Here is a 27,887-nt window from a genome sequence, read left to right as displayed (position 1 = left end):
CTTTCTCTAATAATTTAATAAATCGTAAAATTTTCCGCGCTTCGCGCGGGAGGAGAAAAACTAAATTCAGACGAGAATTATTTTCGAGAACGATACAACGAATCGTCTTCTTTCTCTATATGAAACGTCAAAGCCTGGGAGGGGGAAACTCCCCCCCCCCCCCGCATTACGTCACTGTTGATCACCATAACGTACCAATATTTGGCTCGCATAATTTCAAATTTGGGCCCCCCCCCCCTAAGAAATCCTGGATCCGCGCCTGGGGTTAGGGTTAGGGTTTCAATAGGGTTTTATGTTAGGTTTAGGGTTAGGTTTAGGGTAGGGTATAGTGTTGAATCCAGGGTTGAAGTTAGCCATTCGATTAGTGTATGAAATTTACAGCGGAGCAATTGTCGCCGGAGCAAATGTCATGGAATCGAGAAAGCACAGGCGCACACAGTTCCCAAGCTACACTATACTTATTTGCGACTACCTCGACTGATTTAACTAAGAACCAGAATATTTTCACATAAAGAAAAAAAAAGGAACTATAATATTTTATAGGCGCAAACATTAGTGAAAATTGACTAAACACAATTGACTTAACAACAACATTGACAAGCTTTTTGGTTACATTGACAAATTTTGATATTAAGGTCGCAATTAATGCTTTTGTAAATTAAAAAGTAAGAATAATTCTTTAAGTCCGGGATTTCAATCAATAGATTTAATTTAAAATGTTTATATTACATGTATTATGTACTTTGACTTTGTGAAGCAGTCTGCTGTGATGAAATTATGAGTTGTTTCCGAGACGTAATTTAGATTTGATTACTATAATTCTGTTAACGTCTAGAGAGAGAGAGATAGAGAGAGAAAGAGAGAGAGATAGAGAGAGAAAGAGAGAGAGAGATAGAGAGAGATAGAGAGGAGGGAGGGGAGGGAGAATCTGATTTTTGTAGTCCCTTTTACTCTCACAGATTTGCTCTGCTTTTATTTTGGTGCGGGGGCCGGGGGGGGGGGGGGGTTCTGAAATAAAATTATGAATCGTAATGATCACCTGTTTTACTAACTTTTACTATCTCTTTCTTCATTCAAGAAGGGACTCCATTAGTAATTGGAAAATAAGAAAGCCTTTATTTTTGTAAAATGAACTTAAGTTGAATTATTATTTAAAACAATATATATAATACATGTAATTCAAGCTAAAATACGTAGGGTATAAAGGGGGAATACAAACCCAAAGGCCCGAATTCACAAGGACCAATATGAGGCGCCGTTTGTAAAACAATTATATAGACAAATTATATGTTATATAATCATTATTTAACAAATAATAACCATTATTTACATATAATGCAAGAAAATGTACATTTTTATTTGTATATAATTCTTAACACATTTTTATTATTTATAAATAATGACAAAGAACGTTTCATTATTTATATATAATTGCCATTATTTATAAATAATTACAATTCACACTTTCATTATTATATATAATAAAAAGCGTATTTCAATTATATAATATATAATGAAAAGCACATTTCCATTATATAATATATAATGAAAAGCCTATTTCCATTATATAATATAAAATGAAAAGCACATTTCCATTATATAATATATAATGAAAAGCCATTTCCATTATATAATATATAATGAAAAGCGTATTTCCATTATATAATATATAATGAAACGCACATTTCCATTATATAATATATAATGAAAAGCGTATTTCCATTATATAATATATAATGAAAAGCACATTCCATTATATAACATATAATGAAAAGCGCATTTCCATTATATAATATATAATGAAAAGCGTATTTCCATTATATAATATATAATGAAACACACATTTCCATTATATAATATATAATGAAACGCACATTTCCATTATATAATATATAATGAAACACACATTTCCATTATATAATATATAATGAAACACACATTTCCATTATATAATATATAATGAACAGCGCATTTCCATTATATAATATATAATGAAAAGCGCATTTCCATTATATATTAAATAACGATTGTGTATGCAAATGTCAATGGTTGGTAACGCCCATAATATGAATATTCATGAGCTTGACTGATATTATTATCCTCTATTCCAGGCACCTTTCCATTTTGTGTTCTTTGTGCATTCTTATCAGAAATCCTACGTGCGGTAAATAAGTCTCTGTATCACCATTCTCCTTCTTATTTGTATGCAGATTTGGTTTTAATGATTGATAACTGTAATCATCCTCATTATTTTAATAAGAAATTTTTCTATCTGTGATGGAAGTTTTTATGTACGATTGCCTGATCTGAAGACAAGACTTTCGCTCTGCATGCATATTTAATGTATGACGTCACCCACACAGAGTGAGAGCTCGAAGTTTTCTTTGAAAGTTTGATGGTGAGTAGTTGTAATTACGTTCAAATCTCGTAAATTGAATCAAATTTATAAACATATCTGCTGTAGGTATGAATCTGCTGATTTGTCTGTACATTATGAAGTGGTTTAAAATGGTTATATCTGATGAATTTAGGAGTAATCTACACTCGAACTTTTGATTCGTTATTTATCGTCGTGAGAAATATTTCAGCTCGATTGCTCCTTGATCCTTGGCCCAAACTTTCGGGCGAGACCCTCTCTGAAAATTAGATACGAGTATAGGGTCTATATAGGCAGATCACTTCACTAGCGCTAGCTGCATCAATGATCCAAGCTTTTTGTTACGTTTAGGTCCAACTGTTGAAAAACCACTTTCATAGTTGGGTTAGAAGAAAGTTAATAGCTAACACTAAAAAGCATGGTCACAGTTGACATGAGTTGTGAACAAGCGCCAAAATTTGGACCAGATACCCAGATAGTTGGACGAGTACGAGAGTAGAAAATTTGAGGCCTAGATTCTAGGCCTACAGACCAGTAAATAATTGGACTACCTGTGAACAGGCGTGGATCCAGGATTTCTTAGGGGGGGGCCAAAATTTGAAAAAAATCTGCACCACCCCACTCTTACACGCAGGTTCCGCTAAACGTTTCTCTAAGTAGGTGAGGGGGGGGGGGGGAGGTATTTACGATCAAGTAGAGCGTTGTGAAATTGGCGTGGTGTCTAAGGGCAAAGAACGTGCGGGGGTCAAGGGGTGTAACCATTGCCATTGTCCCACAAACGCATTAAAAAGTATAATTATTAAACATTGAGGAAAATTCTCTGAAAATTATGTCATTTCAGCAACATTTGTAAATCACCGGTAATCACCGGTATCAAATTAGAAATAAACCACGTTTGAATTATATTTGGGGGGCATCTGTCAACCCCCCCCCCCCCCCCCCCCCCCCCCAAGTCCCCTTCCCATCAGTACGCCAGTGCCCCTCCCCCCGATCTACACGTAACTGATCTCCCCTACCTTTCTTCTTTCTCTTTTTTTCTTTCCCTTTCTCTCCTATTTTCCTTTCTTTCCCTTCCTACTCTCTGTTTTAGGTTTGCTAGGGGGAGGCAAGGGCCTCTTGGCCCCCCCTCCCCGATCCACACATTGTTGGCGGGATTAATCGCAACTGTTCTCCCCTTCTTATCACCCTTTTCTTTTCTTCTTCCTCTTTTTTGTTCCCTTTTAGCTCTCCTCTATCCCTTTCCCTTCCTTCTCCTTTTTTTTTTTGGGGGGGGGGGAGGAAGGAGGAGGCAAGGGCCTTCGCCCCCCCCCCCCCGAACTACAACTTATTGCGGGAAAATTGCAACTGATTTCCCCCTTCTTTTCTATTTCCTCTTTTTTCCTTCTCTTTATCCCCTCTTTAGTTTTTTTCTTTCCCTTTCCTTCCTTCTCTTTTATTTTTTGATGGGGGGAGGGGAAGAGGTTACAGCTGGGAGGCAAGGCTCTTTCGGCCCCCCGATCTCCTTCTTTTCCCCCTTTTCTTTTCCTCTTCCTCTTCTTTCTTTCCCTTTCTCTCCTTTTTCCCTTCTTTTCCTTCTCACTCTCTCTCTCTCTTTTTATTTTTTGCTGTCTCATAGCTGTCTAACAAATTAAAACACGATCCCCCCAAATTAGACTACACTGTATACAGGGGTACTTATAGTGGTGCCTGTGTGTTTCTTAAACTCTTTGTTGGCTTAGCCTAATTTGCCTCTGCTCTAGGCTCTATCTTTGGATTTTTGTTTGCTGTAAACACGATTAAGTTTTCTCTGTCATATATAGATCTAGGTCCATATCTATTTTGCGTTTTTTCAATTTGATAGAATGAACAGTTACGAGACATGCATCTAGATCATCTAGAGACTGTAGATCAACTAGATCTGGATCAAGGAATTGAATATAAATTTCAATGTTAGATAATGAAGGAGGGCTTTTTTGGTAAAGAGAAAGTCCAAAAGAGAACAGTTAATTCTGCAAATGCTCATCAATGTTTAAATGATCATGCTCATTTCCTTTTATTCTAAGAATTAAATCCCCCCTTCCTCTCTTTTACAGGAAAATGTACAGAGACTTGTCGCAGTTAATGCAGTACCAAATGCTTGCTTTCTTGGAGTATGTGCTTGAAACAAGAATGTCCTGGAGAAAACAGACCACCACAAGAGAAGGTATTTACTTTTGATCTAACTTGATCTGTTTAGTTTTTTCAAGTAAAACAAAATTTTGAATAGGTGAGGTCAAGGTCAAACTGAAGGGGATGCAAAGGGCTGGTTTGAGAAGTATGTATTCATGGGATGGCTATGTATGAATCCACATGTCTACTAACACGTTGCTGAAGTGTTTCACTTTTTAGAATTAACATATTAAGCTCATGTACAGGGGGAAAAAGGGGGGGGGGGGGGTCCAATACATGAAAAGGAACGACAAGCAAGCAAAAAAATAACAATTGACCTTCAAATTTTGCTGAAAAAGTAAACGTTAAAGACAACTAAAATATTAAATAGTGCTATTTATTTCAAATTTGGTTAATATTTATTGAATTGTTTATAATTCTGTTCCAGGGATTGAGAGATCATGGGGTGCCTTGAGGTTCCAGTCTTGATGTTCTGCCCTTACCTGAAAGCGATGGCCTCTTGTGCATGACATATCAGGAGCAAAGCACAATGGACTGGTAATTAATAATGAATATTACAATGGGTTTTTTTTTAATCTGGTAAAGAAACAGATAAAGTCATAGCAAGTGAGCCTGTCATGGCATTTGGAGTGACCAAACATTTGCTCCTGCAACGACTGCTCAAGGCTTTATTTGTCAAATGTGTAGGGTTAGGCCGAGGGTTGCAATTGGGATTGAGGTTAGGTGTAGGGTAAGGTCTAGTGTTGGATCCCGGGATGAAGTTAAGTATTTGGATAATAGCATAGGAAATTGATGTTGAGCAAATGTTTTGAGGAACAAGTGTCGTACAATCAGATTTTCCAGGTGCTGGTGGAGCTGTATGTATTGATACTCATCATTGGCAGTTTAAAAATCTTCCTTTGTATTAGTAAACTAAAAATACGCTGACCCCCAGTTTGTGAAACGTGTATCTGATTTTTACGACCTGCTCTATTGTTTAGTGGTTATGTTGTAACACAAAATGAATTCTTAATCTTAATCCTGGATCCATAGCTAAACGTAATATTAACCCTAAAGCTAATCTAAAACCCTATCACAACTTGAGCAATAACCATATATCTTGATGAAATAAAGCTTGTGTTAAGCATTGGCAGACCCAAAGTCAGGTTATCCTAAATTCCTTTCTACATACTGCTATTGTACAAAGTTGATATTTAAGTACATCCCATTGCAAGTTCTAAAATTTCTGTAAAAACCTTACCCTGCTGCAAGATGATAGTGTGTGAAGTAAGTTGGCTCATAGTAGAGCATGAATTATTACCTGCAATTCTCAACCAATACACTCTTGCCACCTGCAATCCATCTCACTTTCATAATATATTCTTTAAACAACATTAACTGAAGTTCAAAATTTTGATTAGTGATTAAGAAAGGCTACAAAGAATTGTATTCTTTTTTCACACTCGTATAATAGAGGGGGAGGGGGGGGGGGCAGCCTAGCAGTACAAGATCAAATTATCTTATATGATGAAATTGATATCCTACAAGTGTGATAAAGAAAAATATGTTTGTGTACTAAAAGTGAAACAAAAACAAATCACTGGAAACTCTTGGTTATTAATAACTCAAAAGTTACAAATCAAAACGAGGTTTTCAAAGCTTAAAGTTTAAGGATGTAAATTCTATGCCATTTCTATGAATGCTAATTGCTATTCTTAAAGCCCCACTATCCTACTTGCTCTCTCCATATAGAAAACTTCCCCAATCGGTGTCTGTTGGTCCCCCATGATCCTCTCTTTCTTATGTTAGTTGAGAGCTGAGTTGATGAGATAGCCACCTGTCAGTGACCTGGCTGGGTGGTCTAATCCCTTCTGGCCCAGTAGTATTGACGGTCTTTAAAACAATGGTCGGAATGTTTGATTAGATCTTTTACTCAGACATGTAGTATATTAGTAATAAACTACATGTTTGGCAATATGGTATTTCATTTCAGACCATAATGAGAAGTAATATTTTAATCTGGGATCTCTCGTTGGCACGGAAAATAAGGAATGTACTCCTGTTGAGCAAACAGTGAATTTATATAAAACTAATAGCTCTTTGAAAATTACTAGAAGAAGAAAAACAACAAGAAAGAAGAAAAAGAAATATACTTGTGATGTCAGCTTTAGATCTTAAAGTGTTTTTTTTTTCTTCTTTCAATAAACATTTTATTCATGAACAGCTGGCTTATTGGAATTGGTTACAAAGATACAAGTGGACTTGTCTGTAGTAGCTGCTGAAGAGGAGCAGTCAGCACAAGGAGCGTGTGCCTCCAAAACAACGTGGGAACTTCTCCCAAGTTCATCTCAAATCACAAGGCTCTTCAGGAATCAAAATGTAACAATGGAGGTTGAGAAGGAATTTGCGACCCTCCTGATTTGGACTACTCGCTATATACATTCTCAAACAATGGATTGTAGCACTTCTGCACAAAACTCAACAAGTCATGATTGAGGAAAACGCAACAAATACTCAGTTGAGCATTGATTTATGTGACTGGTATTAGGGTAGGTTTCAGCTTGGTAATTTTATATAAACTATGTCCCAAAAGAACCTCATTGGTCCTTATGGTTCCACGCCACAAGCTGCTCCCTCCCCTGTTTCGGTCTACCGAACCCAGACTATCAAGGGATCAAATGAATTAAAATCCACACTTGATTACAAATGAATTGATCTTTTGAATATTGTCATCATTTCAGGGTGGTTTTGGTTACGGGTTAGTGTGAGCTTTCTGTGCGTAAAATTGAGGGTACTTCGTGTGGAGATCAGTGAATGGATATTTCATGTACAATGCAAGAGAGGTGTCTATCTTCATTGGAATTCAGGATGTGAATTCCAATGAAGATGGCTTGTTTATAAGGAGAGAAGCAAGATAGATTGATGTAAACTGACATCAGGGAATGTTTGCCTGTATTGTTTGAATGACACGGATATTGAATAACATGAAGTTAAGTGGAAAGAATGGCATAATATATTCGATTTGTACACCATCCTATTGAATTTTTTTTAAATAGCATTATATGATAACATTTGTGCACAGGTCTATGGAAAACCAGTAAGTGGCATATACAATAAGATCATTTACCGCAGCTCAAGGAATACCGTAGATATCACTTACCGCAGTTGCTGCTATTTGTGCCCACATGCATATTAATATCAAACAGTTGAAGCTAAAACTAATATAATCTAATTAACAGGTTTTTTTTTCTCCAATTATCATAACAAGAGAGAAAAACATACTTTTATAATAACTTCCATTATTTCTTTATTTGATCCACGAGACCGAGTAGTCCAGCCCTTGTGAATCTGTATGTTCTCCAGATTTCATTGTCAGGGCCTATCGGGGGGGGGGGGGGGGGGGTTGTCCCTATGACGATGCAGAGCATCGCCCACGAGCCACATAGCCGCGAGGCGATTAACGCATTTATAAGATGGATTTTTAATTTTTTTTCTCTCTCTCTCTCGCTGTCTCACTGCATTATAAATTTTTCATTTTCACGACATCAACATCTCTCACCATTAAACAGTTCTCTCATTTCCTTTCCTTTCTCTTTTGCTCTCTCTCTCTCTCTCTCTGAACTCTCACGTTCTGTTTCCAGATTTTTTCCACATATGATTCTATTTATCCAACCATATATGCACACTAAAAAGAAAAGATATGAAGGGAATACTGTATATAAGATAATAAACATGTTTAATTTATTCATTTTATTACAACAAACTAATATGTTTACAGATTATAACATTGATGGTCAAATATTAAGCACAAATGACCTCATCTGCTACTTCCATTTGTAGATTACTTTTTTTTTAAAAATTCAACAAAGCATACTTAGGCTAAATCTGAGCACTATTTTTTTCTCCAGGGAATGTATTGTATCATGACCCTTATTATAAAACACATTATAAAAACATGCTGATTTCTTAAAAAAAAAAAAAAAAATACCTATGACTCAATGATTGCAATTTTTTCCAGAGAAACAATAATAATGTACAATAGTATACAACATCCTTTAGTGTGATGGTTACTCCGTGGTCCACACACGCACCAAGGTATATTAGACCTTTTATTAACAGTTGCTTGTTTTATACAATATATAAATCATACTCATGGGCCCATTCCCAAATGTTATAATTATTATCAATAGAAATTGATAAAAGATGACCCCTCCCCAAAACTCTTATATTCCAAAAGTTTGATCTTGGCTGACAGGTGGTAACTTGAGTACTTGACTACATCTTATTTGCCCTATAGACACATACTTAAAATGAATGCCTTGGCAAAGCCTCAGTTTTATAAATGATTGCTTGACTTAGACTGCCGATGAACATATTTCTTGTGTATTTATCTACACCATTAACTTTTCTCCACATCGTGCTGTCAGATTGAGATGCTTTGGTGTGATATACTTAATGTTTTACATCATGTTTTTAATGAACTCCTACCTTGCTTAGTTATGCAGACATTGGGCCCTTTTTTTAAAACTTGCGATATCAGTGGAAAGGATGTGCATAAAAGAAGAGGCGGGATATCCATACTACTACCATGTACTACTACAACCATGTACTACTACAACATGGGTAAAATTGCATCATTGTATTATACCTTGGTTCCTGGTTACCTCTCCTTGGTAGTTTGAAAACTATGTTTCAGTACCGGTAATCATTGTAATAGTGTTTCTGTTTCATGGTGTCACTGGTGTGGTTGTGTGTATGAAGGCCAAATTTTCTATTTTCCTGCTTCGCCTGTCCACAATCACTAAACAATTTGAGCTGAAATACAGGGCCTAATATACAAGGTGATTAAAAAATTAAACATACTGCTTGCAAGGTGAAGTTACACGTACTGCTTGAAGAGAATTGTGAATGATATTTATCTATTGGGAGTTTGACCAAATCCAGGTTAAAAAATTTCAGCTTCGGAGGGGGGCACATTACCCCTCAACCCCCCCCCCCCCTTTGTGCGCGCTTTTGACTGATGTGTCCCCCCAGGAGTGGCGGAGCATCTTCCAAAGTGGGGGGGGGGGCACCAACAAAATAGGCACTTTCTGGAAAAAAAAGGGAATCTCAAAGCGAAAATATCCATTTTTTTAGACAATGGTATATACCCCTACATTATGACTACATTATCAGGGACGATTTCAACATTTGTTTCTCTTTATACACCATACAAGATATTGCTTAAGTATCAGTTTGGTGTGATGGTATGAAAATTGATTTGCGAACAGGAAAATTTTAAGTTTTGTGAGGTCGCAGTTCAAAAAATTGCATCTTATTAAGAGGGAAAAACCCAATCCTGATGGGGTTATAAGCACATTCTCACAATGGAAGACTGAAAAGACCTTTAATAAGTAACGTAATTATATCATCTATAAATGCGAGCGAGCTTTGGGGGAAGTTACTCTTAGTCGCTTGAAATTAGGGGCGCGTTTAATGATGAGAGGAAAAGGGGACACTAAAGGGATAAGGGGAAAAGGAGCAAGTGTCATGTAAAAAGGGTAATTATCGGAGGTGAAAATGGGGCACTTCTTAGACCTACAGAAAGAGGCACTCACCAGGAATGAAAAAGGGCACTTATGAGAATGGGAATTCTCACGTGATTGGGAATACTTGATAACCCTATAGTCTAAGTTTCATTGACTAAAAACTTAAACTTTGAAAATTATATCAAAAATTAAAAAACTTAACCTTAGGTTAAGTTTTTGATGTTGACGCCGTCGCCGCCGCCGCCGCCGCCGTCACCGGAAAAGCAGCGCCTATGTCTCACTTTTTGCTCGTAGGCGAGACAAAAAGGGAGGTGCAGATCAGATTTTAATAGGGGCATTTATTGGAGGTGAAAGGGGGCTATTATGAGAACGGGGAAGTGGCTCTTATTAAAAAGAAAAAGAGGCACATGTTAAAGTAAACAAGGCACTTATGAGAGATGAAAAGGGGTAATTATGAGAAGGGTAAGGGGTACTTATGATCAGAAAAAAGAGCATTTATTAGGAAGGAAAAGGGGGCGTGTCAAATAAAAGTGGCAGTTATTAGAGACAAAATGGGACACTCATCAGAGATGAAAAGAGCACTAATCAGGAGATGGAGGGGGCACTTATCAAAAGTGAAAAGGGGCATTTCTCGTAGTTGAAAAGGGGCACTTACTAGAGATTAAAAAGGGCAGTTATGAGAATGGAAAATGAACACTTATTGCATAGAATAATGGGAACTTGTCGAAGGATAAGGGGCACTTATCAGAGGTGAAATGGGGAAGGGGCAATTTTACAAATTAATAGGGGAACTTGTCAAAGTAATGGCACTTTACCTATGTGAAAAGGCCATAAAAGGGGCATACTGGGGGTACTTGAAAAAGTGGGAGGGGGGGGGCACTGACCCCTCCCCCCTGGCTAACAACATATCTCCGCCACTGGTTATGAAGTTTATAATACCAAGGTTTTGATACCCAGTCGCAGCTCCAGCAGTTCATTGAAGAGGCTAAGTAGAACTTCATAGTCCATACTGTACATGTATGTCTGTTGAATGAAAAGAGAAGAGAATGAAAGTAAAACATTGATACGATACCTACATCATACATGTATCTCTGTTGTAACATAAAAATGTCTTGCATGTACATTGTAGGCCTAGGCCTCAAATTTTTTCATGTGGAATCATACATAGCCATCCCATTAATACATACTTCTCAAACCAGCCCTTCGCATCCCCTCCAGCTTGGCCTTGACCTCACTCATTTCAAAATGTTGTTTTACTTGAAAAAAAATAAACAGATCAAGTTAGATCAAAAGTAAATATGTTTACCTTCTCTTGTGGTGGTCTGTTTTCTCCAGGACATTCTTGTTTCAAGCACATACTCCAAGAAAGCAAGCATTTGGTACTGCATGCATTAACTGCAACAAGTGTCTCTGTACATTTTCCTGTAAAAGAGAGGGGGGGGGGGGAGGATTTAATTCTTAGAATAAAAGGAAATGAGCATGATCATTTAAACATTGATGAGCATTTGCAGAATTAAGAGTTTAAGAAACACACAGGCACCACTATACGTATCCCTGTATACAATGTAGTCTAGACTGAATATTTTTTTTGGGGGGGATCGTGTTTTAATTTGTTAGATAGCTACAAGACTCTATACGACTACGAGTATCACATTCACAGACAGGCGCGGCCGAGTGGACCTTGGCCCCCCCCCCCCCCCCCCATCCGCAAAAAAAAAAAAAAAAAAAAGAGAGAGAGAGAGAGAGAAGGAAAAGAAGGGAAAAAGGAGAGAAAGGGAAAGAAAGAAGAGGAAGAAGAAAAGAAAATGGGGAAAAGGAGATCGGGGGGCCAAAAGAGCATTGCATCCCAGCTGTAACCTCTCCCCCTCCCCCCATCAAAAAATAAAAGAGAAGGAAGGAAAGGGAAAGAAAAAAAGTAAAGAGGGGATAAAGAGAAGGAAAAAAGAGGAAGAAGAAAAGAAGGGGGAAATCAGTTGCAATTTTCCCGCCAACAAGTTGTAGTTCGTGGGGGGGGGGGGGGCAAAGGCCCTTGCCTCCTCCTCCCTCCCCCCCCCCCCCAAAAAAAAGGAGAAGGAAGGGAAAGGGATAGAGGAGAGCTAAAAGGGAACAAAAAAGAGGAAGAAGAAAAGAAAAGGGTGATAAGAAGGGGAGAACAGTTGCGATTAATCCCGCCAACAATGTGTGGATCGGGAAGGGGAGGGGGGGCCAAAAGGCCCTTGCCTCCCCCTAGCAAACCTAAAACAGAGAGTAGGAAGGGAAAGGAAAGGGAAATAGGAGAGAAAGGGAAAGAAAAAAAGAGAAAGAAGAAAGGTAGGGGAGATCAGTTACGTGTAGATCGGGGGGGGGGGGAGGGGCACTGGCGTACTGATGGGGAAGGGGACTTTGGGGGGGGGGGGGGTTGACAGATGCCCCCCGAATATAATTCAAACGTGGTTTATTTCTAATTTGATACCGGTGATTACCGGTGATTTACAAATGTTGCTGAAATGACATTATTTTTCCGAGATTTTTCCTCAATGTTTAATAAATTATACTTTTTAATGCGTTTGTGGGACAATGGCAAATTCATAAAGAAAGAAAGAATAGTGACGCCAATAAGTGTCCTACCAGTGTCACAAATAAGGTATGCTAATATGCTCATCTGACCGCAATTAAATGCCTATACCCCTGAGCTTCTGGGGGTTCCACCCCTTGACCCCCGCACGTTCTTTGCCCTTAGACACCACGCCAATTTCACAACGCTCTACTTGATCGTAAATACCTCCCCCCCCCCCCCCCTCACCTACTTAGAGAAACGTTTAGCGGAACCTGCGTGTAAGAGTGGGGTGGTGCAGATTTTTTTCAAATTTTGGCCCCCCCTAAGAAATCCTGGATCCACGCCTGTTCACAGGTAGTCCAATTATTTACTGGTCTGTAGGCCTAGAATCTAGGCCTCAAATTTTCTACTCTCGTACTCGTCTACTACTGTATCTCGGTATCTGGTCCAAATTTTGGCGCTTGTTCACAACTCATGTCAACTGTGACCATGCTTTTTAGTGTTAGCTATTAACTTTCTTCTGACCCAACTATGAAAGTAGTTTTTCAACAGTTGGACCTAAACGTAACAAAAAGCTTGGATCATTGATGCAGCTAGCGCTAGTGAAGTGATCTGCCTATAGACCCTATAATCGTATCTAATTTTCAGAGAGGGTCTCGCCCGAAAGTTAGGGCCAAGGATCAAGGAGTGACGATGGCAATCGAGCTGAAATATTTCTCACGACGATAAAACACGAATCAAAAGTTCGAGTGTAGATTACTCCTAAATTCATCAGATATAACCATTTTAAACCACTTCATAATGTACAGACAAATCAGCAGATTCATACCTACAGCAGATATGTTTATAAATTTGATTCAATTTACGAGATTTGAACGTAATTACAACTGTACTCACCATCAAACTTTCAAAGAAAACTTCGAGCTCTCACTCTGTGTGGGTGACGTCACATTAAATATGCATGCAGCGAAAGTCTTGTCTTCAGATCAGGCAATCGTACATAAAAACTTCCATCACAGATAGAAAAATTTCTTATTTAAAATAATGAGGATGATTACAGTTATCAATCATTATAACCAAATCTGCATACAAATAAGAAGGAGAATGGTGATACAGAGACTTATTTACCGCACGTAGGATTTCTGATAAGAATGCACAAAGAACACAAAATGGAAAGGTGCCTGGAATAGAGGATAATAATATCAGTCAAGCTCATGAATATTCATATTATGGGCGTTACCAACCATTGACATTTGCATACACAATCGTTATTTAATATATAATGGAAATGCGCTTTTCATTATATATTATATAATGGAAATGCGCTGTTCATTATATATTATATAATGGAAATGTGTGTTTCATTATATATTATATAATGGAAATAGGCTTTTCATTATATATTATATAATGGAAATGTGCGTTTCATTATATATTATATAATGGAAATGTGTGTTTCATTATATATTATATAATGGAATGTGCTTTTCATTATATATTATATAATGGAAATGCGCTTTTCATTATATATTATATAATGGAATGTGCTTTTCATTATATATTATATAATGGAAATACGCTTTTCATTATATATTATATAATGGAAATGTGCTTTTCATTATATATTATATAATGGAAATAGGCTTTTCATTATATATTATATAATGGAAATGTGCGTTTCATTATATATTATATAATGGAAATACGCTTTTAATTATATATTATATAATGGAAATGGCTTTTCATTATATATTATATAATGGAAATGTGCTTTTCATTATATATTATATAATGGAAATATGCTTTTCATTATATATAAATAATGAAAGTGTGAATTGTAATTATTTATAAATAATGGCAATTATATATAAATAATGCAAAGTTCTTTGTCATTATTTATAAATAATAAAAATGTGTTAAGAATTATATACAAATGAAAACGTACATTTGCTTGCATTATATGTAAATAATGGTTATTATTTGTTAAATAATGATTATATAACATATAATTTGTCTATATAATTGTTTTACAAACGGCGCCTCATAGACCAAGGTCTAAGACCCAAGTCTAAGTTTTTTTGTTTGCTGCCATCTACGTTTTCTTAGAGCACAATCTTGTCAAAATGTCGTCCAACAAGACTCAGCCTCGAGATGCCGAGATTATGACAGCTATTTTGAAGGATATGGGAGTTACAGATTACGAACCCAGAGTGATTAATCAAATGCTCGAATTTGCATATAGTAAGTAACATGAACAAAAATGTGTAAAATATAAGTCTAATGTAATAAATAAGAAAGTAAGCTGTGCTCAGACCTCGGACTTGGCACTGCCACTGTGCTGCTGGCCACCGCCAGGGGGACGGGCTCCCGATCCCGACGCGATGTGATCACGGGAGTGGGTAACTCAAGAGGCGCTAGGCGCTAGTGTACTTTTATATCCATTTTTGGCGCTTGTTCAGAAACGTATCCAAAATTTGACCCGTGACTCCGGCGTGGAGATACCCTACTAAAACATACCCAAAATGAAGTAAATATTCATTAAATCAAATGTCCAAATAATTTTTCACCATTTTTGTTTGATAGAGTAAAGGAGCCGGTAATCGGCCAGCTCCAGTTTTCGGCCGATTGGTTGGATGCAAGGTAAAATCACTCTAAAATACATCGCATAATAGCATAACACATATCCCACACATGAGTGTAGATAGGCAAATTCATGCAAAAAAATATATTCAAAAAATTGACTTGAAAACACATCAGACAATTAGTCTGAACCGAGTCAGGAGCAGATTTGAAGAAATTATATTTTTAAATGTTGTAAAACCAAAGATATAAGAAGAAAACTGACCAAGTATCTGTACTAAAAATCGTACATGTAAAATTGGTCGTACACATTCGACAGCTCTAAATGACGCGCACGGTTGCGTTACGTGCGTTCTCGAATCCAAAATCATATCTCACACTAGACCGAAAGCTTCAGTCTCTACCGTCGGTTGTTCCACTGAGACTACGTCTGGCTCCACTAGACCTCCGGTTATAGAGACAGAACGATCGCCTATGCCAGCCTATGTTGAAGATATCACGGCTAGATTTTAGCCGTTAGGCCCCTCCCACAAACATGAACAAACTTGCCACGGCCGTATTGTTATGCCCCCAAAATCCCCCAAAATGTCATTTTACCTCGTGCATATCCAATTTTACATTAGGCCTAGGCTATAATACATCGGTTCCACTTACTAACTTGATTGAAATAATCCGTTTAATGGTCCCTTTTAAGGAAATTATGGGTCAAAATCGACATCCATGTTGAAAATCTTGCAAGCCGTGTTAAACTCTCGCTGCCGTCAATCTCATCCCTTCTAGTCTACGCCGAAGGCAAAATGATTATGAAGGAAAAACTGTGCGCCATCTACACGTTCGTAATGGCGTTATCACAGTTTTTCCTTCATAATCATTTTTGCCTTCGGCGTGGGATACCTGCTCCGCCCGCTTGTGCTGTACTTCAGCGCGGAAACGCACGGCGCGCGCGAGCGCTTCCTATTGACTTTGTACATGCGGCCGTAAACTGAAACGCTCGGCCGATAACTGGCTCCAAAACAGTGAAAATTGAAATGAATATTGTCATGGCAATTCGTGATTTTTTTCTGGGATTCTTTTTTTGTTTAAATAATAATAATATTTGCTTCATGATTTGAACAAGAAATGATAATAAATAGGAAGTAAAGAGTCCTAAAAATAGGATTTTGTCTTAAGTGGCCGAAAACGGGCTCCTTTACTCTAGATCTATTTGAATAAAAAATGTTATCAGAATAATACATTTCGAATTTCATGTCTAACCGATGTTTCTATCAAAAGTTACAGCCCCTCCAAAACGCTGGTATATTCATATCATTTTGGTCAAAATCGACGAAAAAGACGTCCACGCAGAGTGATGTTTTTTTGCTAAATTCAGACAAACAGCTGTATCGCGCGATATGCAAGCGTATGCATATAGTACGCATGTTGCTAAGCCAATGCGCGACTTGCAGCTTGAGCCACGCTGTCTCCGCGATATGTGCCATTGACTAGTATGGGTGGCCGTTCGCGGCATAGAACCCGGAAGTGAATACAACGGCCACCCATACTTTCATTCACTATGTGTAATTGAATTTGGGGTTTCGTTCGTACGTGGAGATATTACGCGATGTAACTATGGTTTGGACTGAGCGGAGCGCACGCCCCCTAATTAGCTGATCCACCAAATAGCGAGAAGGGTATTTTTAAACTGTTATCAGTTGTGATCCCTGGGGGCTAGCGAAAATATAAGCACATAGAATTGTTCCTTAGGACTGGGACTACTTATCGATCGGGGCGTCATATCTCAAAAGTGACAAACCTCAGAGTTAGCCAGGACACAATGTTTAAATTACTGTTTTGACCAAGATATTTTTAGAATTTCGGGGGCTACGCCCCTTTGGAAATATTGGAATTCACCTGCTCTTTCATAATTATGACACCTCATTTATTGAGTATCACCTTCAGGATCACAACAGATAAAGGTTTGAATCTCGAATTGAAAAAAAAAATTGACTTTTTTTTGCATGGTCGCGCAATGCAGAATTTTAGCACACACGGGTGCGCGATCAGACACCCTAATAAAGATCATGAGTTAATAAAAGTTGCTATGTTTATGTTTCGTGTCAATTTTCTTGTTATTTTTGGAGTATTTTTGGGATAAACGTTGATATTAGTATACACTTTTCACGGCAAACCGCTGCACAATACAGTACATACCGATGGTGGGTTGCGGGAAGGCGCGCGCCTGTGTGAAGTTATCTACCGTAATGTCTCAGAACTCAGATCCTCATTACGGTAGATGTCATAGGCGCGCGCCCACCCGCAACCCACCATCGGTATGCACTTGTATTGTGCAGCGGTTTGTTGAAAATCTTGCAAGCCTTATTTTAAACTCTCGCTGTGCATGACGTCATCTAAATATCATCCCTTCTAGTCTACGCCAAAGGCAAAATTATTATGAAGGAAAAACTGTGATAACGTCATTACAAACTTGTAGCTTGCGCACAGGTTTTCCTTCATAATCATTTTGCCTTTGGTGTAGACTAGAAGGGATGATATTTAGATGACGTCATGCGCGGCGAGAGTTTAAAATACGGCCAGGGCGCGACAAACCCGCTTGCCCGACGTCCCGGGGCAACCAAATTGAGCCGTCGGGCAAGTAAATCAAATTATCACTTGCCCGATTCGGGCAAGTGATACTTTTACAGTAATTTCCTAGTGTCCAAGAACTCTACCATTCACCCGTCAACTTCTTACCCGTCGTCAAAATCCAGAAGCAAAAAAGCGATCGTTCCGATTTCGAAAAAACTTCACAGACAGCTAGCCAGCTCAGCTAGCTCATGCCGCTCCGCCTCCACGCACGGCCGGCCGTGAGCTAGCTAGAGACAGCTAGCGCGATCGTACCAGCTGCGAGCTTATTCGCGCTCTCTCTCTCTAGCTCTGCAGGCCGCACCGACAGGCCTTTGCTATTCTCTGATTGCCGATTGGTTGAATCACGCCAAATATGACGTCATTATTCTAGGGAAATGAACACGTGCGAATCGGAATGGAATAAACAACAGGGATTTTCTAGTAAGTACAAAAAGTCAAATGTTTGATATTTATTCATAATGACTGTTAATGATTGTGAACATATTATTTAAAACTCGCTGCTCATATAAATCAGATGAATGTTTTTGTCTCGTTTTCAATTTATTACTGCGGTCTCAAGATCCGACCAAGGAGTTACTACACTTGATCCGACCGAGCGAGTCATTTTGATAATAGTATCGAGACCCCCAGAATATAAGCCGTTGTTGTTTTGTTTTCATGGTTTTAGCGACGTTGTTTAGTCTAGTTTTCGCATACTTATCCGAGATTTATCGTAAAATATCTTCAATATTATTATTTAGTAAGAATTTACAAATTTTGGCATGATATTTATAGCAGTGAATGATGAAATAAAAATGTCCGTACTTTATTTAAAATAGTTGATTACCCATTATTTACATGACGTTTCTTGATGGAAGAGTTGACCCAAATTATTAACAGCTGAAAATTAGCCTACGTTTCCAAATGACAGCGGCTTGCACAGACACACTGTACATGTATGTGCATTAATTTGCTATCTAAAACACTAACTTATCATTACGAGATAATAAATGCTTTAACCTCGAGTCCTTTTTCGCTTTAAAGTTTTGGGCAAGTGGAAATATTGTTTGGGCAAGTAAATTGAAAACCCACTTGCCCGACAGGGCAAGTGGTGAAAAAAATTCTTGTAGCACCCTGACGGCTTGAAAGATTTTCAACATCGTTTCAACAAAAGTTTATACAACTGTTTTTTGGGTCTCAGTAATAGAAACCTGATGTAGCTTTGAGCGGTTTTACTCCTTTTAAACGACCCACTGTGGGTTTGTATGGGTGCAAACCATTTCTAGAAGTTAAAGTCATCTTTTGAGTGAGATTATCCTAGACTAGAGGTAATGTTATTCTAGAAAATGTCATAATAATAATTTGGGTGTAACTATAATAACAAAGTTTACATGTGTTGATATTTAATGACATTTTTGATTTACCGTTAGTCATTATGGTATTCTCTCTTGGGAAAATGATTTTTTTTTAAATACCAAATTGACTGTGTCTCTGTCTGCTCCTTGTGTAGGGTATGTGACTGATGTTCTCGACGATGCTCAGTATTGACTGTGTCTCTGTCTCTGTTTCTCTGTCTGCTCCTTGTCTAGGATATGTGACTGATGTTCTCGACGATGCTCAGAATTGACTGTGTCTCTGTCTCTGTTTCTCTGTTTACTCCTTGTCTAGGATATGTGACTGATGTTCTCGACGATGCTCAGAATTGACTGTGTCTCTGTCTCTGTTTCTCTGTCTACTCCTTTTCTAGGATATGTGACTGATGTTCTCAACGATGCTCAGTATTGACTGTGTATCTGTCTCTGTTTCTCTGTCTACTCCTTGTCTAGGATATGTGACTGATGTTCTCGATGATGCTCAGAATTGACTGTGTCTCTGTCTCTGTTTCTCTGTCTCTGTTTCTCTGTCTACTCCTTTTCTAGGATATGTGACTGATGTTCTCAACGATGCTCAGTATTGACTGTGTATCTGTCTCTGTTTCTCTGTCTACTCCTTGTCTAGGATATGTGACTGATGTTCTCAACGATGCTCAGTATTGACTGTGTATCTGTCTCTGTTTCTCTGTCTACTCCTTGTCTAGGATATGTGACTGATGTTCTCGACGATGCTCAGAATTGACTGTGTCTCTGTCTCTGTTTCTCTGTCTACTCCTTTTCTAGGATATGTGACTGATGTTCTCAACGATGCTCAGTATTGACTGTGTATCTGTCTCTGTTTCTCTGTCTACTCCTTGTCTAGGATATGTGACTGATGTTCTCAACGATGCTCACTGCTCAGTATTGACTGTGTCTCTGTCTCTGTTTCTCTGTCTACTCCTTGTCTAGGATATGTGACTGATGTTCTCAACGATGCTCAGAATTGACTGTGTCTCTGTCTCTGTGTCTCTGTCTCTGTTTCTCTGTCTACTCCTTGTCTAGGATATGTGACTGATGTTCTCAACGATGCTCAGTATTGACTGTGTATCTGTCTCTGTTTCTCTTTCTGCTCCTTGTGTAGGGTATGTGATTGATGTTCTAGATGATGCTCAGTATTGACTGTGTCTCTGTCTCTGTGTCTCTGTCTACTCCTTGTCTAGGGTATGTGACACATGTTCTAGACGATGCTCAGGTGTACGGTGGGCATGCAGGAAGGAGGGATGTAGATGTAGAGGATATCAAATTGGCCATTCAAACCAGATTAGATCATTCCTTCACAACACCACCCCCAAGAGAGGTAAGGCTTAAACTCATCAACATTTCTACTCGGTGCTGGTAGATAACATTCATGTTTTTTATTGATAAAGCACATTGACAGTTGCCATAAAAACCTGAGTATTTTTTTTCCTTTTTGCTAACATGTCTTAAACAGGCCTTAAATAATATCCAAGGCCAATCATAGGGGCATCCACGGTCATGACCTTGGATTAAAAGCCCTGCTTAAAGGTAATATAAAGTTTTGGGGAAAATCAAAAATTGGCTGGATAAACATTCTTTTAGCTTCTAAAACACTTCTTGGATATCAAAATTAACCAGTGCTCCTAGTAAATTTCGAAAATTTTCAAATAGCGCCTATGTTGTGATATATAATTTTCAAACGCGCATAGCCAATCAGTCAATTTTACTGAAAAAGCATTGTTTTACCGTATAGCTAAATTAATGTCTTGACCTTGAGAGGGAGCTACCCGTATACAATGAAAAGAGTTTATTATTTACAATTTCATCACTAAACATTGTAGGATCGCATATATACAGGTGTTTGGGAAAGTGATTTTTTGTAAATACTATATTGACTGTGTATCTGTCCCTGTTCTCTGTCTACTCCTTCAGGTCTGATAAAAACCTGATTTAAATCAGTTTCCTGATTTTTTTAATTGTTACCCAATTTTTCCCAATTTTTTTTGCTTCCCGATTTTTCTGATTTTCCCCTTATTTTCTCTATTCTCCCCTATTTTTCCTATTATTTCCCAATTTTTCTTACTCAAAAGGGGGGATTGTTGTTAGATGCCATTCCCCCCCCCCCCCCCCGAATCCTCATTTTATTTTTTTTACTCAAGAGGGGGTGTGGTTGAGGGAAAAAAAAACCTATTGTTTTTTTAGTGCTCACTATCACCCCTGACTCCTTGTCTCATAACTAGGATATGTGACTGATAGATGATGCTCAGGTATATGGTGGTCATGCGGGAAGGAGGGATGTAGGATCCCATATATGTCTCCAATACAGTATGTTCATTTGAACCAAATTTATGACCCCATACCAAAACTTCGTAATACCTTTAAGTTTGAAACACGTATTCACAAGTAAAACATATCAGTGTTTGGAATATCCTACTCCTATAATTGCAAAGGTTTAGACATGATAGAATGTCAAGATGGGAAGATTTTGTTAGATATATATATTTATGATTTAGCTGGGGGGTCATACTCTGAGATTACCCCCAAAGTTTACCATATGGGGGGTGTTTCATAAAGCTGTTTGTAAAGTTACACATGACTTTACGAACGACTTGTATATGTAGTGCCAGATAGGATGCCCAATTTTTTCCTGATGTTTTAACAAAGTGTGACTATATTTCCAATAACCTTGAATGAATTATGGCCAAAAAATATACTTTACCATAATTCTTTTTGTTATGATAAGAATGTTAATCTACATCTGCACAGTTCAACTTTAGTTGATGCAGTTAATAACAATTGAGCATCCCATTTTGCTTTTCATATTTAAGTAATTCGTAAAGTCACACGTAACTTTACGAACAGCTTTATGAAACACCCCCCTGGTGATTTAGAGTCCACTTACCATTATTATACTTAGTATGTTTCCTTTTATTTTGCACAGTTTTTGATGGAGATAGCTAAGCAGAAGAACAGCAGTCCTCTCCCAGCCATTAAACCTCACAATGGACCAAGACTACCCCCAGATAGATACTGTCTCTCTGCTTGTAACTACAGGCTCAAACCACCTCATAAGAGGGTAAGTCAGGTCCTCAGTTCAGTTCAAGATAAACCAGGGAGTAACATTTACATTTCTATTGTTTAAAGCCCCATTGCACTACTTACAGCTACTTGCGCCCTCTATATAGCAAACAATGCCTAATTGGTGACCATTGTCCCCCATAGTCTCTGTTTTCTTATGTTGATTAAGAGCTGATTTGATGAGATAACCACATGTCAGTGACCATGCGGGGAGGTCTAATCCCCCCGGGCCAAACTAGTGCAGAGGTGCTTAATATTGGTGTAGGAATAACAATTGTTTGTTTTATTTCCAAAAATCATCATAAAAACAATAGCGCAATATACAAAAATCAAAGACTTTTTATAACAATAATAGAATGATAAAACGGTTGAATATTCCATTTCAGAGTCATTAACCTAACGGCTCTGTTCTTCCGTGGAGTCCAATCAGGATAGACAGGCTGTTTGATGAGTTGAAAGAAAAAGGAGACGAGGAGTTGTAAATAAGTTGAATATGTGTAGTATCTATTTATTATTGATCAATATCCATAAACTGAATCTATCTCAGTTCAATTAGATTTGTTTATCACCTACAGGTGTAGATAGTTCCCAAGATTAATCACAATTGATGTCTCAGCAGGTATCCCCCTTCTTACTTTGACTTCAGTATTATACTGGACACCTTATTTCCCAGTATTAATAGCACTTTTTAATTTTTTACTTTCATGAAATCATTATTTTCTTTGAATACACCATCTCCTTCTTTTCAACTGACCCATTGTAAATGTACCAATGTAAACCTTGAATTAGGTGTATGAAGTGTTATATTACTGCACTGTGTTTCATCTTTGATTTCTCACAGCCCACTCTGACGATAAACCCAAGATTATCTCTAAGTTCAGGTAAGCATCAAAGACCTATCAATTCATTTATTTTAATTTGCAGTGTTTTTTTTTTATTATGTGTTTACAAGTGTACTTTCCAATAATTGTATTTTTATGCCTCATTACGAAGTAGCCGGAGGCATTGTGTTTTCGGGTTTTCAGGTCGTTCGTACGTACGTCCGTACGTCTCGTTCTCGTGATCGCGTTATCTCAAGAACCGATGGATGGATTCCTGCTAAACTTAGGTCATGTATATATATAGCAGAGCTGATGAACTGATTAGATTTTGGTTCAAAGGTCAAAGTTCACAGGGCTCATTATGTATGCAAAAATAGCTTATGATCACATTATCATTAGAACCGATGGACAGATTACAATCAAACTCAAAACATGTGTTTATCTTGCAGAGCCAATGAACTGAGTAGATTTTGGGGTCATGAGGTTAAAGGTCATGGGGCTCATTATGTATTCAAAAATAGCTTGTGAACGCCTTCTTATTAGAACTGACGAATGGATTACTATCAAACTCGGGACATGGTCACATGTATGTATCTTGGAGAGCCATTGAACTGATTCGATTTTAGGGTCATATGATCAAAGACCAAAGGGTCATACATATATATAAAAATAGATTGTAATAATGATATTCTGCGAACCTGTTAATGGATAACAATCAAACTTGAATTTGAAAAATTGCTCTAAGGCGGAGGCATCATTTTCGACTGTGCGCAGTCGAACATCCATCTAGTTTCAATGAAATATATAGTGTGTAGAATTTAGAATTGAAATAGAATTTACTAAAAATATTTATATGTTTTATTGAGAACCTTTTTTGGTTATGAAAATGCAATTATCATTTTATTCATCAGGTATAGGCTCCAAGCCCAGTCCTACCTTCTCTCTTGTCTCTAAGAGTGGTGGTTCATCATTCAGTTTGAAGAGCAATACTTCATCTTACACCATGGTTACTCAGTCACCAACCATCAGTAAACCAGCTATCAATATCATCTCTGGATTAGGCAGCAGTTTGAAAGGTGAGTTACACAATACACAATGGTTAGTTAGTCACTAACCATCAGTAAACCAGCTATCAATATCATCTCTGGATTAGGCAGCAGTTTGAAAAAATCTTCATATCATTGTTTGAAGTAACAACATTTGCCGGCGATAAGGCCGCACCCCCAATTTTTACATTTAAAAAAAAAAAAAAAAACTTTTGTCGAAGACGGGATTTAATCTCTTGCGTACAAATGTTGATATGACTAAAATCACGGCCTTAGACCTCTCGGCCATCCCGCACTGATGCTTTCCCCTGCAGTTGTCTCTGATGTGTACATTGCGCCTCCCTCTTGTGTATTGCGCCATAGCTCTTGTGTATTGAAATGGATTCAAAATGGCGACTTCGCGTGCTGGATGCTTCGCGGCAGCTCCGTTAACGGGCCCTTCTTTACTTTTGCAATGTATTGGCACGAACTTAGATCAAGATCTATCGGCAGATGTTGTTATTGGAAGTTTATTTTCGTCTTCATGTCAACAATGCAAGATAAAATTGTCGGTAAGATGTGTGGAAATGTCCTGTACCATAGTGGTATAGTTATTGTACCATTCGTAGTCTTATATGTGCAAATTCGGGCTGGTTTTGACTTACTCTTTTTTTTTTTTACTCTTTTTCCGCATAGGCCGCACCGTGACTTTTTGATATTTTCTCTTCCAAAAATACTGCGGCCTTTACGCCGGCAAATATGATAGAGCACATACATGTAGGAGAAAGGTTTTGTAAAGACGACTAGTATTATGGAGTTATCCTTCAGTATGGTTGTTATCCCTGTTCAGACATTTGAGGTCTAAGGTCATCTCAGGGTCATCTAAGTTTGTTTAAGGATGCTTATTATTTTCCATTTGACAGAAATGAATGGATATTAGCTAAATTAAATGCTACATACAGTACATGTAGTAGGAGGGTTTAGGGCTAGCAGTGTCATGCTTTGATTAAAATGCTTTGTGTCATTGATCATGCATGTATGATGGCAATTGTTAATTCACTAGTTATAAATGGAGCCAGGGGGGAAGTTTCGTAAAGAGTTCGTAAAGTTACGCATGACTTTACGAACGACTTGTATATGAAGTGCCAGATAGGATGCCCAAAGTTTTTTCTGATATTTCCAATAACCTCAATTAAATTATGGCAAAAAATATACTTTGCATTAAATTTTTTTGTTATAATCTACATCTGCACAGTTCAACTTAATGAATAATAATCAATAATGATTGAGCATCCCATTTGGCTTTTCATATACAAGTTGTTCGTAAAGTCATGCGTAACTTTACGAACAGCTTTATGAAACACCCCCCTGGTCGCATAGTTATCTCATTGATCTTGTGTTTCATTGTTTTTGTTAACTGCAGGTACCTCACTTAATCAGAGTGATGTGAAGCCCGACATCAAACCACCAATCAGCATCATCACCGACTCAAAGGCTAGTGCTAAAAGAAAGCGTGAAGATAATGACTGACTTGGACATGTCTTGCTTCCCCACTCCTAAGGCTACCTGTGTACCTGACCTTCTGTTATGTGACCTTCTTGCTATGTGACCTTCACCCACAGTCAGATGTGGCATGTTTTCTCATTACAGACTCGAAGACTAGTGCTAAAAGGAAGCGTGAAGATAATGACTGACTTGGACATGTCACTTTCATTCATACAAAGAACTGAAACTGCGCCGGAACATCTGGTTGAGGACATTCTGCTCAATTGATTTTGAGAAACAGCTTTGGAAGAAGTTATTGAGCAATGGATTGTATCATGTGAGTGTATTGATGCACACAAGGACAAGGGCCAACTATTGGAAAGAACCTGTGGAGCAATCAATGGATTATATGATGACAGACCTGATATGCAACAGGTCTTGCTTCCTGGCCTTCCCCACTCCTAAGGCTACCTGACCTTCTGCTATCTATTCTGGAGAGACTCAGACGATGGACCACATCTTGCAGTGCGGCAGAACGGGTTGCACAGATGAAGACCTGGCCCTTGTAAATGAGACGGCTATCGCAGCCATGGGGCGATGGAAGAGCTTAATTTAATTTAATCTAATTTAGGAACTGTACACTAATCTTGATCTGAGGAGACACGAACGAACGAATCCACAGTTAGATGTGGCATGTCTTCTCTTATCAATAGCGTGCTTTCAGTTCGCAACGGAAGCCAAAGACGACAGGAGAATTCACTCAACCAAGATCGTCCTGTACCATGCTCCTGTCTTCATTGCAACCTGTTTCGGTACTGGGGACGGGGACGTTGATGGCTACTTACCAAACAGACATTAGAATAAGCAGATTCCATGCTGTGTGGTTGTGTACTATCAGAAATAGTGTAGATAATTTGTCCACAATTGGATATTCAAGCTCAAAGTACAGTTGATATACAATCATACGACATCTACATCGTAATTGTAATGTTTAGGCAATGAACTATTTTGGCCGAGAATGATCGTGAAAATCAACGAGACGGAGAATATTCAGATTCGCGCATGCGCAGATTGATTTTTTTCTCACCCGTGTTAACGTCATCTTGGCTTCCATTACAAACCAAAAGTATACTAATCGCGTTATGTAGACAGACATCGGCACGGGCGTCAGCCCGAACGCCTATCATCACTGGTGAACTCATCATTATTCATATCATATGTGTGACACGCGTATTTCATGCATGATTCATAACACTAGCCTTATTTGGTGATTGATCCCTTATATTCAACCAATCAAATATCATCTCCAAGTTCCTCATCGTTCATTGGCCTATTTTGGTCCATGTTACATAAATATTCACGACAGAGCTTTACAGGGGGTTCTTACATTTTCTACAAACGAAATAATGTAAATAAAAGAAAATCAAACTTTTCATGTCCACCAGTGATGATGGGCGCTCAGGTTGATGCCCGCGCCGATGTCTGTCTCCATAACGCGATTATTACACTTGCCTTAAAGCCCGACGCATATCAGATACATGTAGGCTAGGGTTAGTGCAGCTTTCTGTACTATAGCAGTACATCAAATTAACTTATATTTTATTTGCATTAATAACCCCTTCCTCTATTTTGTTTTCATTTCTTTTTTTATAAAGAAGACAATTCAAGTGGGAATTTGTTCAAAGTTTGTGGAAGCACCATGAAACCATGACTGCTGAATATTATTTAATTCCTATAAGCTTCCTGAATTTTGTTAAATAGTTAAATGTTAAAGAAACTATGGAATGGGGTCGTTGAATGCACATTGCAGTGCACATTGTAGTAGATGTGTAAACGTGATTGTGTTTTGAAAATAAACAATATACATGTATCAGATTGTATTGTACTGTTCAATTCTATGATGTACAGATAGAGGGAAGGATGGAGGGCAATAGAAACAGGGCATGAGAGAGGAATAGATACAGAGAGAGAGAGAGAGTGAAAGAGAGAGAGAGGGAGAGAGAGAGGAAAGAGATACAAAGAGAGAGGGAAGAGATACAGAGAGAGAGAGAGAGAGGTAAGAGATACAAAGAGAGATGGAAGAGATACAGAGAGAGGGAGGTAAAAGATACAAAGAGAGGGAGGGAGGCATGAGGGAGAAAGGTAAGAGCTACAAAGAGAGGGAAGAGACACAGAGGAAAGAGATGCAGAGGGAGATCGGAGAGGGAAGAGATGCAATGAGGGAGAGAGAGAGAGAAGGGTAACATTATAGAGGGAGAGACAGAGGGAACAGATACAGAGAGAGAGGGAAGAGATACAGAGGGAGAGAGAGAGAGAGGGAAGAGATACAGAGAGAGAGAGAGAGAGAGAGAGAGAG

At 38.2% G+C, this 27,887-nt stretch overlaps 1 protein-coding gene and 1 long non-coding RNA gene across 2 annotated transcripts; one reads left to right on the top strand and one right to left on the bottom strand.

Annotated features, from left to right (window-relative positions):
• Window positions 1-1,096: 1,096 nt before the first annotated feature.
• Window positions 1,097-27,406, top strand: LOC581784 (transcription initiation factor TFIID subunit 9). Its single transcript, XM_030981531.1, has 8 exons — window positions 1,097-1,243; window positions 14,618-14,809; window positions 20,325-20,461; window positions 22,064-22,198; window positions 23,042-23,081; window positions 23,933-24,097; window positions 25,470-25,583; window positions 25,748-27,406. Exons 2-7 carry the CDS (start codon window positions 14,692-14,694, stop codon window positions 25,574-25,576), a joined length of 702 nt encoding a protein of 233 aa, XP_030837391.1. The 5' UTR covers window positions 1,097-1,243; window positions 14,618-14,691; the 3' UTR covers window positions 25,577-25,583; window positions 25,748-27,406.
• Window positions 10,760-13,531, bottom strand: LOC105442015. Its single transcript, XR_004063470.1, has 3 exons — window positions 13,466-13,531; window positions 11,339-11,454; window positions 10,760-11,055 (listed from the first exon to the last, which is right to left on the bottom strand). It is a non-coding gene; the product is annotated as an uncharacterized LOC105442015 (long non-coding RNA).
• Window positions 27,407-27,887: the final 481 nt, after the last annotated feature.

This window comes from Strongylocentrotus purpuratus, unplaced genomic scaffold (assembly GCF_000002235.5).
Source record: "Strongylocentrotus purpuratus isolate Spur 01 unplaced genomic scaffold, Spur_5.0 spur5_scaffold_12, whole genome shotgun sequence".
Taxonomy (NCBI): domain Eukaryota; kingdom Metazoa; phylum Echinodermata; class Echinoidea; order Camarodonta; family Strongylocentrotidae; genus Strongylocentrotus; species Strongylocentrotus purpuratus.
This window is presented reverse-complemented; position numbering and strand designations above follow the sequence as displayed.

What these genes read in the sequence shown, in the direction of transcription:
- LOC581784 (XM_030981531.1), top strand. Translation starts at nt 14,692, where the DNA reads ATGTCGTCCAACAAGACTCAGCCTCGAGATGCCGAGATTATGACAGCT. An exon ending in AATGCTCGAATTTGCATATA is followed by an intron (nt 14,810 to 20,324) that starts GTAAGTAACATG and finishes CTCCTTGTCTAG; the next exon opens with GGTATGTGACACATGTTCTA. An exon ending in ATTAGGCAGCAGTTTGAAAG is followed by an intron (nt 24,098 to 25,469) that starts GTGAGTTACACA and finishes TGTTAACTGCAG; the next exon opens with GTACCTCACTTAATCAGAGT.